General features: G+C 48.5%; 1 protein-coding gene across 9 annotated transcripts in view; it reads left to right on the plus strand.

Moving 5' to 3' along the window:
- Positions 1-22,546, plus strand: part of aop (ETS variant transcription factor anterior open) — a 219,031-nt gene that overhangs the window by 128,244 nt on the left and 68,241 nt on the right. For 6 of the 9 annotated variants that reach the window (XM_084586220.1, XM_084586218.1, XM_084586222.1 and 3 more), the window contains one exon: positions 15,404-15,538. The exons of 1 other annotated variant lie outside the window; for it this stretch is intronic. In XM_084586220.1, coding sequence (XP_084442346.1) covers positions 15,406-15,538 — 133 coding nt within the window. In that variant the 5' untranslated portion in view covers positions 15,404-15,405. Of the gene's footprint in view, positions 1-10,227; positions 10,523-14,643; positions 14,794-15,403; positions 15,539-22,546 lie in introns of those variants that run through there. 2 more of the 9 variants (XM_084586224.1, XM_084586219.1) reach the window with 2 other exon arrangements.

The following is a 22,546-nucleotide window of genomic DNA, read 5'->3' on the forward strand; positions in this document are numbered from 1 at the left end:
ATATATTGAACGTGACGATACCATGTTAATTAAGTCTGAAGAAAATGTGGCACCTAGGTATTTAGCTTCGTTAACTGTCGCGAGGGCTGACCATCAATAAAATAATTTGACTGCATGAAGTTACACTTTCTGGTGAAACGGATATAACAGCACTTGGAAACGTTTAGAGACATAAGCCAATTTTGACACCAATATGATATTCTATGGAGGTCGGACTGTTAAGCTAATCGGTCTGAATCATTTTTAATTTCCCTGTATAAAACACAATCATCAGCGTAGAGCCTGATTTTTGACGTTATTCCAGTACCAATGTCATTAACGTAAATTAAAAAAAGAAGACCCATACAAAAATGGTCTATGTGCTTCAGTGGAAAAAGTTTATGGTCAGCTATGTCTATCTATGGACTTTTATAGTCGGCTATAAAGTGTCATTGAAATATCTATTGGCAACTATAGAAAATTCTATACCACTTTGCCTATAGCTTCTGTACCATACAAAATCTCTTTAGCTAACTATAGAAAACCATATGTCCATGAAGCTATAGACTATTAGTCATGCAGTTATCTTTAGCGGTCTATAGAAATTTGAATGGCTCTAAACTTACAAACTGCAAGCCATAGAATCAGTTTTAGCAAGCTATAGAAAAGTTTATGCTCCTGAAGCTAGTCATACAGTTATATTTAGCTGTCTATAGAAATGTTATTGCCTCTAAAGCTACAGACTGCAAACCACATAAGCTGCTTTAACTGGCTATAGAAAAGTGCATGCTCTCGAAGCTATAGACTAGTGGCCATACATTTATCTTTAGCCGTCTATAGAAATGTAAATGGCTCTAAAGCTACAGACTGCAAGTCATATAAGCTGTTTTAGCTGGCTATAGAATATTGTATATGCCAAAGGCTATAGACCAGTAGGCGTACACCCTTATATGAAAGTACACATATCGTCGGTTCGAATCCCTCGTGCGACTTGTACTCTAGCTTGATTAAGAGTTGTGTGCATTATGCAACGAGAAACCGTATGTCATCAACTACAACGCTGTACGACAAATGGATTGGGTCACAATCTTGGTATAACTGGTGGGAGCACTGTCGCCGCTTGGAAGTACGCCTGCGGTGAGTACCTCCGACCCATGCTGGTTCTAGTCGTGGAGACTGCTGGCCAAAATTCTTCTATTTAGGCATCGAATTGAAAATAACATTCGAAGGTATAGAGCATGACACACATGCACATACACACGCACGCAAATACGCGCGCGCGACTGTTCTATAGCTGACCATAGAAAATGCTAAAGACTACAATACTGACATTAGGACACCAGAATTAGTCCATAGGTTATAGACTTCTATAGCTTCTTGGGCCAAATATCTATAGGCGACGATACAAGGGATTTGCTATAGCTGGCCATAAAAGTTTGTACACGACCATAGAAAATGCTAGACTGCAGTACATAGGGAGCCATAAATCTATAGAATAGGTTAAAGACTTCTATAGAACAGACTATCGAAAAACCTAAAGACAGCCATAAAAGCGGCTATAGATATTTGGGCAAAAGATCTATAGGAAATTTTTGTATGGGGAGGCCCCAATACAGAGCCCTGTGGTACCCGGATGTCACAGAAGCAGTAGCAGATTCAGCTCCATTTACGATTACTTTCTGCGAACGGTCAATTAGATAATTTTGCAGCCAGAAAAGTATATGCCGAGGTAAACCGAGAGCGGATAGTTTGTGAAAGAGAAGAGCGTGGCGAATGCTTTCTGAAAATCAAGAAGAATGCAGTCAGTTTGGAAACCATTATCGAATGAGCTAAATATGTCGTCGGAAAATTCAATTAGTTGTGTAGCACATGACTTCCCTGATCTAAACCCATGCTGATAATCTACAAAGAAATTGTTATTATCAAGATGGGAACAAATATTAGTGTGAATTATGTGTTCAAGTGTCTGTAATTTGAGATGCAGTCCCTCAGTCCTTTCTTATGAATTGGAACTACATTCCCTATTTTCCATTCATAGGGGAGTTCAGTTGTGGCCAGAGATCTTGTGAACAATATGGATAAATAATAAGGTATGATGTCTGCACAAGATTTAGGAACAAAGTTAGGCCAGGAGCAGAATTGTGCTTTAGCTTCCGCAGAAGATTAAAAATACCAGACCTACTAATCGTAATATCAGGAATGATCTCAGAAATGGTACTCGTAGTAACTAGAGTAAGCCTTGGTGCTAAGTCCGAAAAAACAGAGGTGAAATACTGGTTGCCTTATCTGCATCACTACTAAGAATCTGTTATCGGAGGGATTCCGACCTCGTCTTTGTTATTGGCCTTAACTAAATGCCACAGATTTTTTGGATTACTTGCAATTTTCGGTCCAAGTGAAACAAAGAACTCTTTTTTTGCTATTTTGATTTTAGACTATTTCCGCACTCAACTGCTCAAGTCTCAGAAAAGCAGGAGAGTTAGTCTGGTCTCTATAGGTTCTAAACATACGATTTCTTTTGTTAATAAGTGTCTTTTTTTCTTTCGCGAACCATGGCTTAGACCTTCTGCGTTTTACCGAAAGTATTTGGTAAGGTATATAAGTATAAATTAAGCTCAGAACTTTATCTTTCAAGTCGGACCACAATTCATCTACATTTCGGCTAACGCTAATCTGAACAAAGCTGTCGAGTTCACATTGTAGGACAAGGACAATACTATCATAATCTGCTCTTTCAAAGTTGTAGACTTTTCGAGGCACAGGAATGATCGGTTTTGGACTTACAACGTCATGATCGCTTATTCCAGGCACAACCGAGAGAGACTCTAGCAATGAAGGGGAGTTTGAAAACAAGAGATCAAGAATAGAACGTGTCCCTCTTTGTCGTCTGGTCGGAGTTGCCACAAATTGACCATGTGGTCGTTTTGGGAGGCTACGATCAGCCGCCCCAGACACGTGAAAGCGGTAGCAGTCCTTTTTCGCCAAGCAGTGATTTTTAAATGCAATTTATATCGGCGATAAATTCATCTTACCCTGCCTGACCAACGCCAACAAACTGGAAGGAGGCTTTCGGCGGAAAACAACCATTTCCTTAAAGGCTCCAAGAAAGGTTGTTACATCAGGGGTGGGATGATATTGCATTTTCAGTGATCTTGAATGAGCAGGTGATGACAGCGTGGATCCAAAAGGAATGGGCAGGCGATGGCTGGTGCGAGATGATATGCGTGGTGGTGTAACGCATTGGGAATACTTTGTGGAATAAAGAAAGGCTGAAAGTACGAGGACGGAGTGATTGGTTGGAGATTGGCCACGCAACACACCGCCGTGTAGGGCTGCCTTTGTAGTTGCTGCTCTGCTCGGATGAGTATGGTTTGGTGCGCGATGCAAGCCCATTCTTGACGAAGGCAGTCTGGTGCCTCCATGCATTGCGGAGGTTAGCCGAGCAGCTGTTGTGTGGGGCTTCCTCTGCGAGTGCAACCGAAAGCAGAATGCGCGCTTGCAAGCGCCGCTAGCCCTGACCCGCGCGCGGTTGCGTCGTTGGCGGAACGAGCGCTGTGCAGCGGATAATAAGGTGGGGAGGGGGACTCGCTCGGAGGTTGGTGGAAGCGGAAAAAACCAGTCGCTGTCGGCTCGCGACGCCGCCGCTGCTTCCAAGGTCATTTCCTCCACGTAACTCTCTCCGCGCAACCGGACGACGGCGCCGCGTTGTTCGGCCACTTCCTTCCTCCCTGGAGGCAAGCGTCCTCGCGCGCCGATGCGGGCTGGCAGCATGTTTTTTCCGCACATTATTAAATTCCACATCAATGTAGCTTTCGAGGCCCTGTTTGTCGCGTGAACCGGTGTTGGGTGTGGGCGATGCTCGCCGTAATATTTCTCGATTTAAGTGAACGCATTGGGAGGCATGGAAAACAAAGCAAGGAAGGACTTATCGTGGGCTCTTGAAATTCCCATTGCTAGAAACACAAATAATACATGGATGCACGCCAATATGTTGCTAATTGAAAGCCACGTGCTGTGCGGTTTCAAAGCTTGTAGCACGAGCGGTGGACGCCAAATCTGTATAAACGCGGGTGGAAGCGACTTTTTTTGCCTCGTCGCCATATTTCGAGAGAAAGTCCGCGTATTTCGCTTCTCCACTTCAAACGGACAAGCGACGTTGATCGCGCTGCAAGGGGTGCATCGCGTGAGCCGAAAGAGAGAACACACGAGTCCAGGGACGTGCACCAGGAAACGCGTCGTTTTTGTTTTTTTTTTCTCTCTCTTCTTCCCCCCCCCCCCCCCCCCCCCCCCCTCTTGCGGCGATGCGCGCTGTGTTCGGCGTGTCGTGCGCCACCTTCCCTGGAGGAAGGAAGCGGCGCCGTCCCCAGTTCCAAGGGCGTCAGCAGGATCCCTTTTTTCTTTTGGTCGGTCATCAGACACGCAAGGATGTATGGCGCGTGGTAGACGGACAGTAGTGAAAATGACGGACGGACCTGCTCCTGAAGACGCCGTTCGGCGCCACCTGAACGAGCTGCGGTCGTCCGAGGAAGGCCCCGGCGCTTCCTTCTGGCGCGCGTACGGTGGTGCCATTGTTGGCGCTGATTTGTGGCCACGGAAAGAGAACGCTTCGCGGGTCCCAACATTTTCCTTCCTCAAGGACAACGTCCGCCGCCATACAGTGCCGCGTTGGCTGCTTGAGTTGTCGAGGGGGACCTTCCGTCGTCGTTTTTTGCTCTTGAGCCGAGCAAGGAAGTGAGCCTCAGCGCTTTTCGGCTGCCCGCTTCTTTTCTCCTTCTGGGAAATCGTCCATCGTCGTTGGGTTGCACGCAAACTCTGTAGAACAACATCTGGGGGCTTTCTGTCGCCAGCGGTAGGTAATCGCATTTTTCCGCGATTTCCTTCCGAGCTGAACCGTCCCTCGCCACGTTGTGCACACCTTTTTGTTGTTGTTTTTCTTTTTATGGAAGATTCTGAAGGGATAACTCCGTATACGCGACGTAGCCGATCCCGGATATGTCAAAGGTATAAAACATGCCGTGAAATGAGCTCCTCTGTAACACGCAAGCCATGTGCTGGCAGCCGCGCTTCACTTGACGGCAGGCGCTAGAAAGTGAGGCGCACTTGGTGTAAGGGAGCGTCGAACCTCAAAATCTGCTCTAGCGCTGCGTGTTCGCATCAAAGCTGCCTCTGGAAAACACCGCTACAATAATACAGTTACAATGGGAAGCAGACCACGCGCACGGACCTTCGGTCAGCTAGGCTGAGTACCGGCGCATAGAACTCTGGCTTTCCCTCAAGACAGCAGTGCCGCGTTCGAAACAAGCATGTCAGACAGAAACCCACTTTCAATAGGGTCATCAAGTACTTTTACAGCGTTAGCTCAGGAGGTGGACAAGGCTGCGAACCCACCCGGTTCCCCGCTCAGAAAATGAGGGCATTAAAGGGCCACCCTCCGGTCAAAAATATTTTCTTCCCCCGTGGCTGTGAGGCTTCGCCCCTAGAACGCAAGGCCGAAAAAGTATTTTTGAAAAGAGTAACTAATACGGCAGTTACAGCCACTGCAGTCAGCCGATTCTGTCACGTTTCTCTCCTCCCTCGCAAAGGTTTTTCACTCTCCTGCCCAGTCGTGTAGCCAAATCCTCCTCTGCGTTTGGGGGGATGTAGTGCAGCACTGTGCGAGAACGGGCGAGGGAGCGCATTCATTGCATTCAGCCCGGCGAGGGACACCCGTCAGCGACCAAATGGATGTCGTCGTCCACCTCGTAGAGAAGCTGGTTTCCCGAAGGGGAGGCTGCTTTAGGGCGCACGTATCGCTGTAGCATATCCGGTACCTGATCGAAGCATTGGGCAGCTTTGCCTAAAAAGGCATGGGAAGGGCGCTTTGCGGGGCCGCGGCGTGCAGTTTCATATATCGCAAATAGAACTCCTGTGCTTTCGCATGGGTATTCTGAGTTAGATATAAACAATAATTATCCTGTTTTGATATATCTAGGATCGGCTGATTTCTATTTTCCTAGGGGCATTGTCCTATTGGCTTTTAGTGGCCGATTCCGTCGGCTAATATTGTTACTCTTTTGACAGAAAGACTGCGTCTCTGTTTTGGGGGTTGTTACCCGCAGTGCCGCTGGCACGATACTCTGATTATGCATCCAGAGTAGCTGCTAAATGATTTCGCTCGTCTTAGTAGTTGGCCGCAGCGTCGGTCCAGCTGGCCAATATGATGCGGGTATACTCGAAACCGGCTCACAGAATTTTGCAAGTGGTGAAGGCTTAGCTGAGCGATGCCACCAGGTACGCTTCGTTGTCCAAAATATCGTAAAAAGCGTACGTTACTCTGTCGACCACCCGTTGCGTGCAGCCTGTAATCTAACTACGCCACTATCGCAGCGCTGAATCCGTTGTCCCATATTTTTGGGAGGATGCATATAGCTAGTGCGAAAACACCCCTGCACTGTCAACGAGCATCACAGCTTCCTGCTCAGCAGTTTTCTCATGACGCTCGTGTCCCGGCCGAATAAGAAAACGCTTCGATTATACTGCGTCGCAGCTTTTATCCATATTCGCGGGAACATCTTTTTTCGTGCGCTAACTTCGTCCATTTCTTCCGAGGAGCACAAAAACGGTTAAGCCTCCATACTGCAGCCTTGCGCAAGAAAAAAAAAACTGCGGCCAGTGACGTCCTCTTGCCAGGTACTCGCCCACCGACGGAGGATTGGATGGCGTCAGCGCGGTTTGTGCTCTCCTCGGGAGTTGACTCTGCATTGCGCTCCCCGTGTAAATGAAAGAGTGGCTGCATAATGGTGGTCTTATCCAGCACTTCCCTACTCATTCGCTCAGGGAAGTTCCGATTTGAGCGCGTGATAGCCGCAGCTTCGTCCCCTCGGTTGTGCTCCGATAGTGCATGTTTTGCACAACAGCGGTTACGTACGTTGGCGTACCTTGTATTGGCTGAAAGGAAGCCGAGCGAAATCATAGGGGCCCTATTTTAACTTTTTTTTTTTTAACCGTGGGAGTTAGAAGTAGTGTAATCATTTTACAGGCCTCAAGGTAATTGATTAGAAAATGAAGGAATAAAAACACAAACATGGCGGGATCCGAACGCACGAATTTCGCGCACGGTGAACCTGGACTTCAGCGGCGGCTGCGCAATGTTCTGCTCCCACGGACACAATTAAGTTGCGTGTCGCCTATCGTTGACAGTGTTTGTTCCATAACGTACGCAGTGTGTTACCGCCAGTGTCACGTGGAGCTGTGTGGTGCCTTTTAACGGTATACATGTGGCATCAAGACTGGTTATGCGGACCACCGTGGGAACATTACGGACTCTGGGACTACGCTAGTCAACACTTCACGAAAGTAATGAAAACCTAGGGGAATGTTACAATTTCTTTTTGTGGTGCTGATCGGAAATGAATACTGTAACCATTTTGTGGCTGAAGGATGATTGATTAGAAAGTATGAACCTAAAACACCGCACGCGGTCCTGCACTCTGATGCTACCTGCAGAATGTGGCTAATCTTTATTTTTTTTTTCTCTCACCTATTGTCTTCAAGTCTTAAAACGAATCCACTATACCATTACCATTCCCTCATACGCCTGTGCTTGTTCAGTTCAGTTTTATTTCCTTAAAAACTCCTGGCAGGAGGTTTTACATAAGCGGTGGGATTTCATTAGAATGAGAAACAAAAATGCTGGTTTTTTAACATTGCATGCGGCTTGCAACACGTTCTTGAAAACTGGATCATGAAGCAGTGTTGATGATTTCAATAACAGCGCAGGTAGAAAGAAGGGATAGAAAGCACAAGAGCGCTGACTTCCAACCATTTATTTCATCAAGCGTGCCATGTATACATATACATATACATATGCATATATATATATATATATATATATATATATATATATATATATATATATATAAGAGCAAGTGTGAAGTCATAGAAAAGGGGAAACGGAAACGACACTCGTCATGATATCACAGCATAGCACCAGGAGCCCAATTTCATCCATCTAAAAATCCTTCTGGCTTTTGAGATCTATATATGGTACGCTTATGAAATAAATAGTTGGAAATCAGCGCTCTATTCTCTTGTGCTTTCCGTCCCTTCTTTCTACCTGCACTGTTATTGAAGTCATGGTTAACCAACCAGCCCAACAAGCATCAGTGTTGATGATGTCACGTGGAATGCCGTTCCAGTCCTTTTACTGCTCGAAGCAAAGAACGGCAATATTGCGTGGTTGTGGCCGGGAAACTTCAGCGGGGTGGTCGGTGCGGGGAGATATGCGTGCTGCGGCAGTGACACAAGGTAGCTGATTAAGTGAATAATGAAATAATTCGTGAAAAAGGCGGAGACTCGCAATGTTGCGGCGGAATGAAAGGGGTCCTGATATTAGCTTTCAGTGAGGAAATACTGACGTCATATTTGTATGAAGAGTGAATGAATCTGGTGGCATGAACTTTGTACCGATTCTAATACGTTGATTAGGTATCCTTAATACGGGCTTCATATGGAAGACGCATGTTACAATTTTTGTCTAAAGAGTGATTTGAATGCGAGTAATCGTGCACCTGGAGGGGCGGAGATAGCGCTTGAGAAGGCAAGTGTTTTATTCAATGCGGAAATGACGTTTTCGAATGTGGGTGTGCCATGATAAGTCGTAGGACAATGTTACTCCTAAAACTTGTAATATGGCATACCAGTTCAATTGGGGTGTTACACCGCTTGAGCGCTCTCTAGACAATGTGTGGCCTATTTTATGGCAGCAGAAGCGTGAAACTGGCGAGTGAAAGCAGGTGAGGTCATTCCTGGTTTTTCAAGGGCTTTCTGAGTGAGAGAAAAAAAAGCAGTTTACCAGCTGGCGATGTATGTGCTGGCTGATGGGGAAATTGTTTCTGTGACAGCTGAATGCCTGTCGGCCGCTCACCTTTCAGTGTTCAGTGTCGTCGTGACGGGCCTCACAGTCCTCGTGCAGCCTCGTCATCAGTCTGCATCGCGCTTCCGTTGTGCTAAGGATGGCTTATTCAGCGAGAAGGTATTGAATTGAGTGCAGAGCACATCTTCAGCTGCTGTGCAAGCCTAAGCAGGCGATTAGCGTGCACCACAAAATGGCTCGTAGGACTGCTCATGGAACGAAGCTGCCATTCAGAAGCAGGCTCTTCAATTGCCACACCCTGCGTTGTCAGGTGCTGCATCGGTCTCCGCCAATGGCGTTCTTGGAGCGTCGTTTTGGAGCCTGGTTTCGCGTTCACGTTGACCCTAGAGGTCGCGAAAGCAGTTCGTGGTTTACGCTGCAGGTGATGGGATGTATCCGAAGGTTGTTTATCCGCATCGTGCCTTCAGTCGTTATGACCGACGACGGACATTATTTGTAACAACTACTCGCCGATGTCTTCTCGTCAACTGCCTCCTTTAGCGTAATTTGTGTCATACAGTAGGGAAAGATAACATACACGTCAAGTATGGAATTGACGCTATGCTCCCAAGGATCTGCAGATCGGAACTAGAAATCGTGTGTTTTGCGGCTGACCTCTTCGTCTCTGCCTCCAGTGTAGCGTGGTATATATCCCCCGTACGATGCAGATCGTGCGGTGTTGCAGTGTGTCGTCCGCGGCCGTTCCCTCTCGTGGCGAATGTGGGCGAGACTCGGCCCCGCATTGTGCAGGTTGGTGTCGGCTCGACAACATCCCCGACGACAATACCGTCAAGCCCCGGGTCAAAAGGGCGAAGAAAGGCCGCTGTCGTAGCGGAGGCGATTTCCCGGTGTTGTTCAGCATTCATGCAGTGCCTCCATCGAATCGATCCTGCAACCCTCGCGTTTAGCTTCAAAACTGCCATGCGTGTCCCCGGCTCAAGGATGTCAGTTGGGGCTGTCTTGTTACCGCGTGCTGCACGAAATTCCTGCAGTATTTGAGCGGAATACCGGCCTGTCCTCCGCACGGAGAACTCCTCTTCGACTGCGCCTTCCTGACGGCGAAAGATAAAAGCAATAGTGGCTGCCGCAAACTTGCAGTGCCACCTTGACGCCGCGTCGGCAGGCCGGACGTAGGAATTTCCGCAGCGCTTCTGCCGTTGTGAAGGAGAGAGAAATCCGGGCGCCGTTTATGGCCAGATCCGGGATCGGCCCCTCTCGCCGCTTCCTTTCTCCTCGCCCCCGAGGAGGCCTCGTCTCTTTGGTTGTCGTCGCCGATCAAGTTGACCAGCCGAGGAAGTTCACGATCAGCGCATCCGGGGGAGCGGCGAGGATGGTGCTTCTGTGCAGGGCGAGTAAGCAGCGGCGGATGATGCAGTCTCGTGCTTGCGGGACGCCACGCTGCCGTGTCTGGAGCACTCCGGCTGTTTCGCTCATGGGTGTGCAGTTAATTGAGATACGTTCCAAGTGAAGTGTCCGGAGAGCATAAATATTTGCAGGAACAAAGTCTGTGCCGCGGCGGAGACAGTATGCTGCATCTGATTAACGTTTAAATTATCGCAGTTTGGTCCCAGTTCAAAGCTGTGAGCGACGTTATATCAGTCTCCCAAGCGACGAAGCAACGCGAGGAGATTCTTTCGGAGAGGCCGCCTGGTGGGCATCCTTCTTTTTTCTCCCTTTCCTCTCTTGTGCAGCTGGCTGTTTCATGGCCGCCTTCCTTCAGCCTCCCTGGAAGCTGATGCTATGGGCGCAAACGGGCTCTCAACTATCGACGGACATTTTCAGTGTTCGTTTGAGAACACAGTTCTTTCCTTCCGCCCCCTTTTTTTTTCGGTCGATATTGCTGACTAAAGGGGGAAATGTTAATGTGGCAATCATTCACTTATGGTTTATATGTGGACACTTTGTCAGCATGAATTGTGCATTCACAAGTGGTACCGTTTTTGAACCCTGCAGTGGCTGATGGCTATCGGTCGAAGTAGTTTTTGAAATTATGCACGAACAGAAGAAAATAAAACATTTACGACGTGAATAGCAGTGCTCGTGCGTGCCTCTGGAAAGAACAACCAGAAGAAAAATGAAGCTCAAGTGCAAGTTTTGCCGCTGCATTGAGCGACGAGATACCGTAGTCTAACGGATGTTAATTCGGCTCAGTCGTTTCATGTTGAAAACCGGCGTCCAAAAAATGCGTCGTGTCGTCACACAGAATTCAAGTTTATTAATTATAACATCAGAGAAATTGTATTGTAAAGTCGCTACGTGACTTATGATGTGTAGTGATGTAGAATAAATTAATTTCGGTGGAAAGAAAATTGGAGTGAGATCAGAATCGAACCATGCGAACCCTTGGACGCGCTGTCATACATCCATCGAGGCATGCCTTTATTTATTTATTCATACTGTTAACCCTGGCTGAGGGTTATGACAGGGAGGCTATCAACAATACATATAAAATCAATAACACATCTAAAATAGCAAATGACAGAATACAGTAACAAACACTTTGAGTTACAATTATACAAGCACATCTCAGAAAGCTGCTTAGCTAGAACAAATGGCATAGGAAGCGAAAATGCACAAAGTGATAGGACGCGACACACGGGACACGACGTGTTAGCGTTCATTAAAGTATTGATCGAGACTTTTCTGGAATGCTGTTTTACTAGCACTTGAGTAGGTAATTTATTCCACAGCTCTATCGCATGAGGAAAAAAAAAAGGGAAAGCGAAATACGTTAGTGCGAGCGAAGTACGGCCGTGTGATTGCATTATGATTCAGCCAGGCGCTATGCTTCAGGGGGTGGAAATAGATTTCCTTATTTGTCTTTAAATCGTCATGCAGTATTTGGTGTATTCAACCTTTGCTGTTTTCTTCGCGTTTCTAACGGCGCAAGGTGGGACCGAATCAGAGCTCCTATATCTGCCACAGGTAAAACTTGCCGCAAGTCGTTGTATTTTCTCGAGATTATGTTGCAGTAAAACCTTTTCAAAATCATGGCCAGTCTCGATAACTTGCGTGGTCTTTGAGAGACCTCGGTGGAAACCGTGCTGGTGTTATCCATTAGCCTCCAGGTGCACTGTGATATGTTTCGCTATCATGTGTTCCATGAGTTTGCAACAAACTGAGGTTAGCGACATGGGTCGATAGTTGGTTACGAGCATTTCGCTACCATTTTCATATAAGGGAATAACGGCAACACAAGGCCAATCTTCTGGTACGGAATGGACTTGGAGCGATTTGTCGAAAATGGCAACCAAGTAAAAAGACACCCATTCGGCATATCTTTATTCAGTGGGTATTCCATCGAGACCACCTGCCTTCCTCGCATCTAAATCTACGCCCCTTTGCGTGAAAGAAATGTTTTCCATTGAACTTTCTTTTGCCCTTGCGAAATCGGCAGATCTCGTGAAGACGGTTTGAAAGAAATCATTTAAACCATCCGCTATCTCTAAATTTACAGTCAAAATCGTTGTTCCACTTTGATCTGGTTTATATCTTGAGTTCTTTTTTTTTACATAAATAACGGCAAAATTTATCGGGAGATGTTTTGAGATAGCCGGTGAATGTTTCATCGAAGAAGCGTTGCTTCGATGCTGATACAGCAGCTTTTATCCTGTGACGCAGTTCTATCAGGAGTAACTTTCTTCTTATGTAGTCTACGTTTCATCTGTATAATATTTCTGGTTATCCATGGGTTATATTTGCGTGTCTTTTTGCGCCGTGTGGGAATAAAACGATCCACGCAAAATTTATTATACTTTTAAACCGCTGGCATGAGTGCTCCACGGATTCCTGCTCGAGGGATAACTCAAATCCACTAAAAGAAATTTCTAAGTAATGCAATATAGATGTGTCGTCCGCCCGTGCGTAATCTTTCACTAGCATCTGAGGAGAAGGCTCTGTGCAATCGCTTTTGTTAACAGGTACATTAAGCAAAATCATCTTATGATCTGATAAGTCATCCATGACAGTCAGTTCGCAATCGCCGACTTTATTTCAAAACAAAAACAAGATCAAGTAAAGACTGAGAATCAAGTGTCACTCTAGTATTTTCGTGGACAATTTGTCTCAAGTTATACAAAATGAAATTTCTAACAGTTTTTCTGTACTCGAAGTCTCTATGTGTCCACGTGACATATTATCCCAGTCAATGTGCGGGAGGTTAAAATCACCAGCCATTATCAACCGTGCATCGCCGTGTGCATGCGCGGGTTGAAACAGTCTCGTTTCATCGAGAAAATCAGAAGGGTGGGTTAGGTGGCCGGGAAATAGTTCCAACAAAATATGTGGTGTTCTCGAAGTGCACCAGACCGATTCTGACATGCTGCAGCCCACCTTGAGAGATGGTTTAACTACGATGGTGACGTTCCCACCGTGACTATCTCTGTCCCATCTAAATATCCCGGAGGAATAATACAGTCATTAGGTGTGGTGGAAGTAAGCCACGTTTCAGTAATTAGAACGATATGTGGGCTTTCTTGGAGTGAGAGATTTTCAAGTTCGGTAGATTTAGTGCTTCGCGCATTCACCAAAATGCAGCCTAGTTAGCTTGCGCTGTTTCAGTTCCTTGCTTCTGGAGTGGATTACGTGAAATGGCGCTTTCGTGTGAAGCCTCTACCATCACCTCATTGTGGTGTTTTCTGAAATGGCCTTTATCACCTGATAAAGGGAACGCTCCTTTCTACTGTGGTGTTTCCCGTTTACCTTGAGCTTGTCGGGAACTAAAGAGCGCCACTATCCCGTTCTGCGGCAGCGCTTTTCCACAACGTTTTGTGAACGTCAAGTGTTTCCTTGGCATAATCATCGCTGTTCCTCCCTTGACCTTTTTGCAGTTCGACATTACAATATTCTTTTCTCTCGAATCAAGATATCTCATTATGACGGGTCTAGAGCTTCCCTGCTTCTTTCCGATACGGTTTATTCGTTCCACCGTATTCACTTCAACCCCAAGCTTTTCTTGAAACACACCTTCTAGTACACCTGCCCTTAATTCAGATTCCGATTCAGTGGTATTCTCCTCAAGACCAAAAACCAGATTATTCCGTCTACTTCTATTTTCCTAATCAACCAGTTTTCCGGCCTCCTGCTTAATGGTGGCCTCCAGTTGGTCGATTTTAGCAGTCATTTCTCTTATTACGGCCAAATGTCCTGTCTTTGTAGGCATTTCGGTAATTTCTTGTTTGATATCTTTTAGCCTCAGCTTGATTATGTAAGATGCGTAACGTTGCAACAATTCAGCCTTAGAAGGCCCTGTGCTCTCCTCAACATCTCCAGATGTCAGCAACAATATCAGAACAGACCAACAATCAATAGAAATAGCAAGATATCTGCGAGGGCACGGCAGAATAACTAGACATCTATTGTCACTACAGTAAGATGGAGGACCAACCTGCAAAATGAGCACGATCCGTTGACATGCTGTTCGCAAGGTGCCGTTTATGGTTCACGGGAAACAAAGAATAAGTCCGCACAAATGCCAAGTGCTATAGAAACCCATTAACGCTGTCGCTCTTAAGGTGGTGATTAGCCGTCCGCCTATATTTTTTCGTGAAGGCCAAGCTAGTGCAAACTTGCTTAACCGACAGACTGCTCCGAGTGGTTGATGCCAGCAGATAATCTGACCCAGCAAAATACACTGCTGATCGCCAGCCCGCGGTTTCTCTACGTGAACAATTTTGAACTTTTTTCAGGGTGTCGCTATACTGGGCTTTGCCAAGAATACATTGCGGCCAAAAAGTGCAACTCTTACTTGGTATGCCTTCTCGTGTATTCAGAAAGGGAGTGCATCAATGGCGTTTTCTTCACACGGCGGAAGCTGTCCTCGATCGCAGCCGCACGACGGCCGCATAAACCCCAGCTTGTTCGCATCCGCTTTACAACTGCAGGGCTTGTTCAGCAGAGCAGCGGTCATCCGGCATGAGGATGTAAGTAAGCTCGCTTTCAAAAGGCGAATAATTTTCTTCTCTCGACGAAACTTGTCTGCTCCTGTTTGGAGTCTCCCCTTTCTTGTCTCCGAGTGGGCATCACTTTCACACCTCTGGCGGTGGCAAGAAATGTATGGCGTCCAGCTTGTGTGTCGTGCAGCTCTGACGCATGCATGCAGCGGTGCGACGCCCGTCTGTGCTTTTGTTGCAAGGAAAGGTGGTTCACTCATTCACGATGTCCATGCGGTGGATGGAAATAAGCTCGCCTCTCATGTGTCGAAAATGCGCCAATTTACCATTTTTGCTTTCTTGCGTGCTTCTTTGTTCGATAAAATTGTATGACGCTGTATGCCGGCTACAGCTTCCAGCTAATCTTCTTTGAAACCACGATTATTTCGAGTGACTTCTGCCGGCCTTTTGGAAAAGCGGAGAATTCTGGGCTTGCACGCGAATCCATGTGGCGCTGAAAGGGGCCCTCCAAAATTGTACCTCAAGATCATAAAACTGTTTTGGCGGTGACATCACACGCGCCGCCGTCGAAGCGCGGGAACCTCCTCGTGCGTTTTCTGTGATTGCGACGCTTCTCTTTACGCATTGCTTTTGCATGCAGGCATGGACGACCTCCACCCGGGCAGTCCTTCGTGGCGCAGCGCACACTTCTCGGCGGCTCATCCACAGCTCAGCTGGCCGCTGTCCATGACGCTGGCCGACCTGCACGACGACACGCTCCTGCCTACGGGGCTCGGTGAGTCGGCCTTTTGCAGGACGTCGTCGTTGACGCGAATTTCGGGTCGAGCTGCTTCGCGATCCATGTCGGGAGTCTCAAAGCTCCACCAGTCGAGCTGAACGGACCATCATACAGGATAGAAAAAAGTTGCCGACGATTACTTTACTTCGTAATGCTAAATTTGAGCGCAGCTCAGAGCTGTTTCGATAGATTGAGGCAAATATTTCCACACGTTGAAGAAGCACTCTGCTCGTGACTGTCACGAAGGAAGATTCGAAGAAATGAAGAGAGCAATTCGGGAGATCGCCATACGAACGTTGAGTGCCGCTGGCATCGCTAGCGAGTCACGTGGCGTTTCGGCTTTGCATGCACCGTGGTGCCGGCGCTTCGGCTACTGGAGAACACACGCAGCGGGCAACGCAGGAGAGCGCGCTGCCCCGGTTGCGGAGCTGGTTACGAGGGACAACGCCGACGGCGAAGCGAAACGCAGGAACCGGTGCCGCTCTAAAACATCGTCACAAATCTACACACGACTGTCTTCGCACAACGCTGGCCAGGAAGAACCCGCCAGATCTGGCCGAGGAGCGTACGCACGTCCGACGACCATCGACCGAGCGCATTCTTTTATGGGCAAGAAGGCCGTTGGCATTTGTCCAATCCGGACGCAGTAGTTAGCGGCGGGGCCCAATACCGAGTGCGCTCGTCTCCCGCCGTGGATCTGTCGCGGCGCGAGTGGGGGAGACGAGGGCGCGCCCCTTTGGCGCCGGCCAACACGTCCCGACAAGCCCCACCCCGAGGCTTCTCCTAAAGGCGCCGATGCCATGAGGAGCACCACCGATGCTTTAAAATGGGCTCTCGCCGATACCCGCCGCTGCAGGATCCTAACAGAACAGAATCTTTTTAAGTAACGTGAAACAAGACTGTTCAAAGCGTCGATTGAACTCGGGTTCGACGAATTTATTAAAAAAAATATCGAACCGACCACGGAGCTTGGACACGCATCTCCAACCTGCGACCTCGCCGCGGTCCATGCGTGTCGGAGAGGCATGCAAGTCCTTCTCCGTCCGCCGCTGCAGACCCCGAGCGTGTTTGTTTACAGCCTGCGACTTGTTTTTACGGGACACCTCGCGGTGTTGCATACATGGGGTTCAAGGTCGTCTCTGTGAGCGCTAAAAGGAACGAGAATGGATATAGAAAAAGAAAGGGCACATCGCGCATGTCAATCGAAATTGGTGGCTGTCGGGTCTTTTTCTGCCTGATCGACGCTGTTTACGGCTCTTGCACCCACAATGCAACCACCCGCGCAGAGGGAGTGGGGGGAAGCGGTGATTGGTTTAGCATTCAGGATCGCTGCCGAGCAGCCGATGTGCGTTACCAGCGCAAAACAATGTGCGTCTGTGGTTGCTGTAAAGGGGCCCCATGAGGCATGCAACATGTGAGTGTATCGATACTCTATTGGGAGACGTGGAAGACACGAGCGTAACGCAGAATGGGTAACTGCTTCACTCGGTGCGTTGGCTATTAATAACTGGCAGATCTGAAGGTGTAGACGTCCTCTGGAGTTTCCGATGGCGTCAAGCCGGGACATCGCTCTGTGTAGACGCAACGCTTTCGTTACGCATTAACACGTGCAGTGAACGCAGCGGTTTCGTAAACTCTTCCGGAAGTGCCGCTGTTCCCACACTGCAGCGCTGAGATGGTCTCGGCTCCCAAAGCACCGCGCGGCGGCGTTGCTGGACAGGGAGATATGGACTGGGCATCCTTCGAAGTACGGGATCCTGAGAGTAAAATATTATATGAGGAACGCCTGAGGAAATCAGGTAGTAATAGATGGGCAGCTAAAGTATTTAAATACCTGTACCTAAAAAGTGTTCGCTCAAAATGGAGGAAAAGGACCAGGAAACTAACCAGTAAGTATGCTGGTCACAAGGACGAAGAAATAAAGTGCGGTAAGCAATAGGTGAAAAACACAGAATGTAAAAATTGCATAAATTCTATGGAAAGGAAACAGTGTGTGGAACTATACCAAAAGTGGAAAAGGCAGGTCTGGAAGGAAGCTTTCTTTGATAACTCAAAGGGCAGTGCTCTACGTTTTGAAGCTAGATCAGGGTGCCTTAGACACGCAGCTACAAAAAAAAAAAAAATTTAGCCATGAAGATGACACATGTGCAGTATGTGGTAAACCCACAGAAACAAATAACCATTTTATACTCGAATGTGATGGTATCCATCCGGAAGTCGATGCAGGTGCAGTCACTCTTCCTGAGGCCCTAGGGTTTAGAGATACCAGTGGCCGGGTGAATGAACCTGTGGTGGAAGCTAGTAAAAAACGATTGGAAGATTGGTGGCTTAAAAGCAGAAAAGTAACATAATGTTAGTAATGCAGAAAGAACAATTCAGTAAATAGAATTATGATATAGTTACCTTTTCTAAAACAATAATTAAGATATAGGGCGAAAAAGCGAGCGTGATAGCAACTGCACGCTACCACCCCGGTTCAAAGGGGACGCTCCTATATTCATCGATCTATCCATCCATGGAATATTAAGGAGCGTCCTCTTTGAAACGGGGTGGTAGGGAAATTACGCTTATTTCAAAACGAAGCTACGATGGGCTACATTTAAATTATTGCGAAGTAATCCCATGCACCAGTGGGGCGATAGCCAAGGTTTCGACCTCTTCACCCGCGAGTTGGAAAAACATTCATACTATAAATGGAGCGCTTCGGTAAAATCAATGGGTTCGGCATATTAAAAAAGGCTTCTCTCGGGTGAGTTGGACGCGTGATTCCGGAAGATCAGTTCTTGAAAACAGTGGCGCGCAATTAATTGCACACGAGTCGCATCACCGCTACCTTGGCTGCGAAAAACAATATGGCCGAGCCGAAACGGTTTTCAAATCGCATAAAAGTGTGTGGTTGGGAAGAATTAATCATGAATGTGTGTCAATTTTTCAGAATTGTGTCGGTAAAAAAAAGCCGAAACCGCTCGTTAAAAACACGCCGTGCTCACGCCTTCTTCGGTGCCGGGAGGACGGAGGCCGCAACTGGGGAACAGTCGGGTGGATGGATAAAACTTTGTTTTGAGCAAAGGAGATCCCTGGGCTCGGCCCACTGCGCTCAAGTGTTCATGCCCCGAAGGTCCACACCGCTGGCTTGTGTTTCCTGTCAGCCGGGTTCGTAGAGCGCAGGGTGGCCCCACGAGTCTGCCGAGGGGGTGCAGGATAGAGGGGAAGGAAACAGTCGGATCTGTCGTCATCTCGGAGTCCATCCCGCGCTTTGGTGATTGACGGATCAGCGCGACGTTCTGCCCAGTTCGGTCTCTTTTTCAAGACTTTTCGTGCTACGATATATACACAGATACACAAGAAAGCAGGAACCACGTACACAGGACAAACGCGCTTGTCACGTGTACGTGGTTCCTGCTTTCTTGTATATCTGTGTATATCGTAGCGCGAAAATTCTTGAAATGGTAAACCAACTAGCCCCCATTGCTGCTTTGCTTGCTTTGCCAGTTCGGTCGTTCTGTGCTGCGTGTTCAAAGTTTTCACGAAGCCAAACAGCAGACACGCAGCGATTGCGAGTAGCGCGCTTCCGACCAGTGCTCCTCTTTCGCTCAATTCTAAACCTAAACTAAACCTCGTTTCATGTTCGAACAGTAATTTGCTCGTGTCATTAATAAGCAAACATTCTGTGCGTGAAGCGACTTTAGTGCCTCTCTGCAGGGCTCTTGGTTGTGTGAACGTTGGTGATCCAGGCCCCGTGGTGCTTCATACTTTCAGCGCATTGGGCCATGAAAAGGTCGTTTCTTCCTTTCGAAATCAGCGATGTTGTGCACTGATGATTTTCATGCCGATGACGATCATCGAATCTTGACTTGGGATTCCAACGAAAGCAGCACAACTGAAGTCCGGTACAGTTCTATCATTGTTCTCGCACCTAATTAGGTTAATACCCTCATTGCATATGGCTGGCTCCGTCGTTAACCAAACTTAAAACGCGCGTCGTGCGCACTGTTACACAGCTCGCCGCCGTTCTCGGCTACGTCAACAATTACCAGTTAGGTTTGGCATGATCGCCAGAGTGAAGCTGAATTTGTAATAGTTATTTATAATTATGCAGTGTCTGTAATGCAGTGCGCCAGCAGCGCGCATCGTCCGAATGCAGCACTGCCTTCACAGCAACGCCATCCGTGCATCCCTTGTGATGACTCAAGAGGTCCTGGGTCCACACTGGGCATGCGGAGATGGAGCTACAGACTCGGGATATAATTTTAAGTGTATTTATTTAAAACATATGGCTCAATTTCGCTTACGGCTCGCAGTCACTGGGCTGCGCTGCTATGTCGGCGTGGTGCTGCGCGGGCTCCGAAGAAGGGCTGGGTGTTTGTCACGGCCAGGTGGTGGAATGCCAAGGGCTGCCGCTGCTTCCTTCGTTTCCAGCTGGCGGCGCGGATGAGCTGCTAGACGTAAAGAAGGGACTTTAGCTAGACGTGGAGGCAGGATGACAGGGGCCGAACTTGAACGATGGCCGGGCTCCCAGGTCGTGGCGCAGCCCCAGTCTTCTGGCCGGCTGGTCTTCTGTTCGACCGCCTCGTCCGCTGCCCGCGATTGCTTTCTCCCGTTTGCCTCCTTCTTTAAGCCCTTTGTTGTGCCTGGGTTAAACGCTCTCCGCGGCCGCCGGCTGCCTTTGTTAGCTCCCCCGCGGATTTCGCCCATTCGGAGGTCCCGTCCCGAGGGAGTATTCGGTGGCTGTCTATATATGGTCAGGTTTCCGTGCCGCCATACCAAATATGGGCATGCCTAGAGAGTTTGGCCATTTGACGCCGGCATGGCGCTGTCAGCAGTGTCCAGGAAACTGCACTAACCGGCGTCCGCAGCTTCATGCACGCGCACGAGCCGTCACACTCTTGCGTCAGAAAAGCGTGCTAAGGCTTGTTTCCTCAAATAATGAGCCCATAGATAAAGGAAGGCAAAAAAAAAAAATGAATCCTTGCTCAGAATCGCTGACCCATGCGGAGATGTCGTTATAACTGCGATACAAGCAAGTTTCTCTTCTCATCTCAGCAAGCGCTGCTGCGTCGTGGCTCATCCAGTCACCTTGTATACATTATAGCTCCTCTGCTAAGGCGGCGCCGTAATGAATTGTATGTTCATTTCATTGTGAAACACAATCCCAAAGCGTCGTCTGCCGTCAATGCAAAACAATACCGTTGTTGTGGTGGCTGTAAGAAGAAGGAAAAAAAAAAAGCACGGGCCTGCCACCTCCACGTACGCCCTCTTCCTAAAAACATGACACGTGAAGACCACAATCGCCGGCGCCTGGCGCGGGCGGAATCCCTGGGCCGCCATTTACTACGTGGACGCCTCCGGCCCCCACCATGGGGGATGGTACAGGGCCGCAGTGGTCCACCAGTCTAAAACGGTTAACGGGCTTACATTTCGCGCCCGTGACATAACCCACGCGGAGGAGGTCGCCATTGCGCTGGCAGCTACTCACACTGATTCTAAAACAATTATCTCCGACTCGCGAGGGGCCTGTCGGAACGTCGAGCAAGGCTGGGCGCCATACCTAGCCTACCGACTACTTCAAAATTGCACCTACACCGGGGACCCCGCTTACCGGAAAATAGTATGGGCTCCTGCTCATATGGGTCTCGAAGGGAATGAGGCAGCCGACGCCGCCGCCCGCGCGCTCTCTTTTGCGGGCTTCCCATCTCGACCCCCTAGGTCAGGATCTCGAATTCCAACCCGCGTATTCTTTTAAAGACATTGTTCTTTATTATCAATCTTGTCATAGCCTTTACCCTCGCCCGAGTAAAGGTCTATCTAAGACGGAGGAGCGGCTTCTACTCCGTCTTTATACCAACACTCTGCTGTGCCCGGCAGCACTAAAACATTTTAATCCCTCCTTCACGGGCAGTTGTCCGCACTGTGCGGAGAAGTGTTCGGACATCTACCACATGGTGTGGGCTTGCCCATCCAACCCAGCTATTCCTCCTCACCCCAACCCCACTCGGGAGGACTGGGAGGCGACCCTGCTCGGCTGCTATGACCTGCAGGCCCAAAAGGCCTTGGTCGAGCGCGCCCGGGCAGCGGCCGACGCCACTGGGGTCCCGTACTAGGGCCACCCAGTATCTGTAAGGGCTGGATGTTCATAGATCTGGCCGATGCATACATCTACCCCTTTTTGATTCAATAAACGTTTGTCACCACCACCACCACCACCACCACCACCACAACAGCCGTCGTCCACCACCGAAGCGGTGGCGGGTGCAATGACGGCCTACAACAGATAAAAATTCGGTGGCAGGCTAGCACCTACCTGTCCCAGCCCCACCAGGAGAGTACTCTCCGGCATTAGCGACGACCAAGCAGTATAGCGCCCGGACTGAGCACCCGTCCGCCGCGCTCGCTGCCGGCAAATTGCTATGCTAATCCGGCGCTTCAGGATGAACCTGCAAGGGTGGAAGAGCGGGCTAGTTGGTAATTCATCTTGGAAATCAAACTAGCGCACTTCAAAACAAAGACACAGGGAGAGAACGACAACACAGCTCGATTTGTTAGTTTTAGGAATTGGGACTTTTCAGAAAACGGGAAAGCTCCATCGTTGTTTGGAACAACCCGCGAGTGACTTCAGCGTCGTTGATGCTTTGCCGTTGATTGGGCACACGTGGTCGCTGGTGCGGTTGGCAGCAACTCTTGTCGGGCCCACTCTGTGCAGCTGCCCTCCTTAGACGTTCCGAAAATTGGTCACGCCTATGGACCTCGCTTCGAGGTCGGGACTGATGGCTGCGCACGAAGAAATTATATAATGTATTCGTTTCTCGGACTTGCATATAGAGCGATATACATTCTGTCCTCAGCTTTGGCGACTAGCATCCACTTGCAGCCTCGTTACGCAAAGAGGTTGTGACAGAATGGTTTGCGTTTAATTTGTCCCTCATCACGGTCGTTGATGTGCCTAGATATTTAGTGCCAACCTCCTTTCGTCGGGTCTGTTGTGTTCTTCGTGCGTGTGCAACTCAT

Source organism: Amblyomma maculatum, unplaced genomic scaffold, assembly GCF_055883805.1.
Source record: "Amblyomma maculatum isolate TAMU_Amacu unplaced genomic scaffold, ASM5588380v1 scaffold_15, whole genome shotgun sequence".
In the NCBI taxonomy this organism is placed as follows: domain Eukaryota; kingdom Metazoa; phylum Arthropoda; class Arachnida; order Ixodida; family Ixodidae; genus Amblyomma; species Amblyomma maculatum.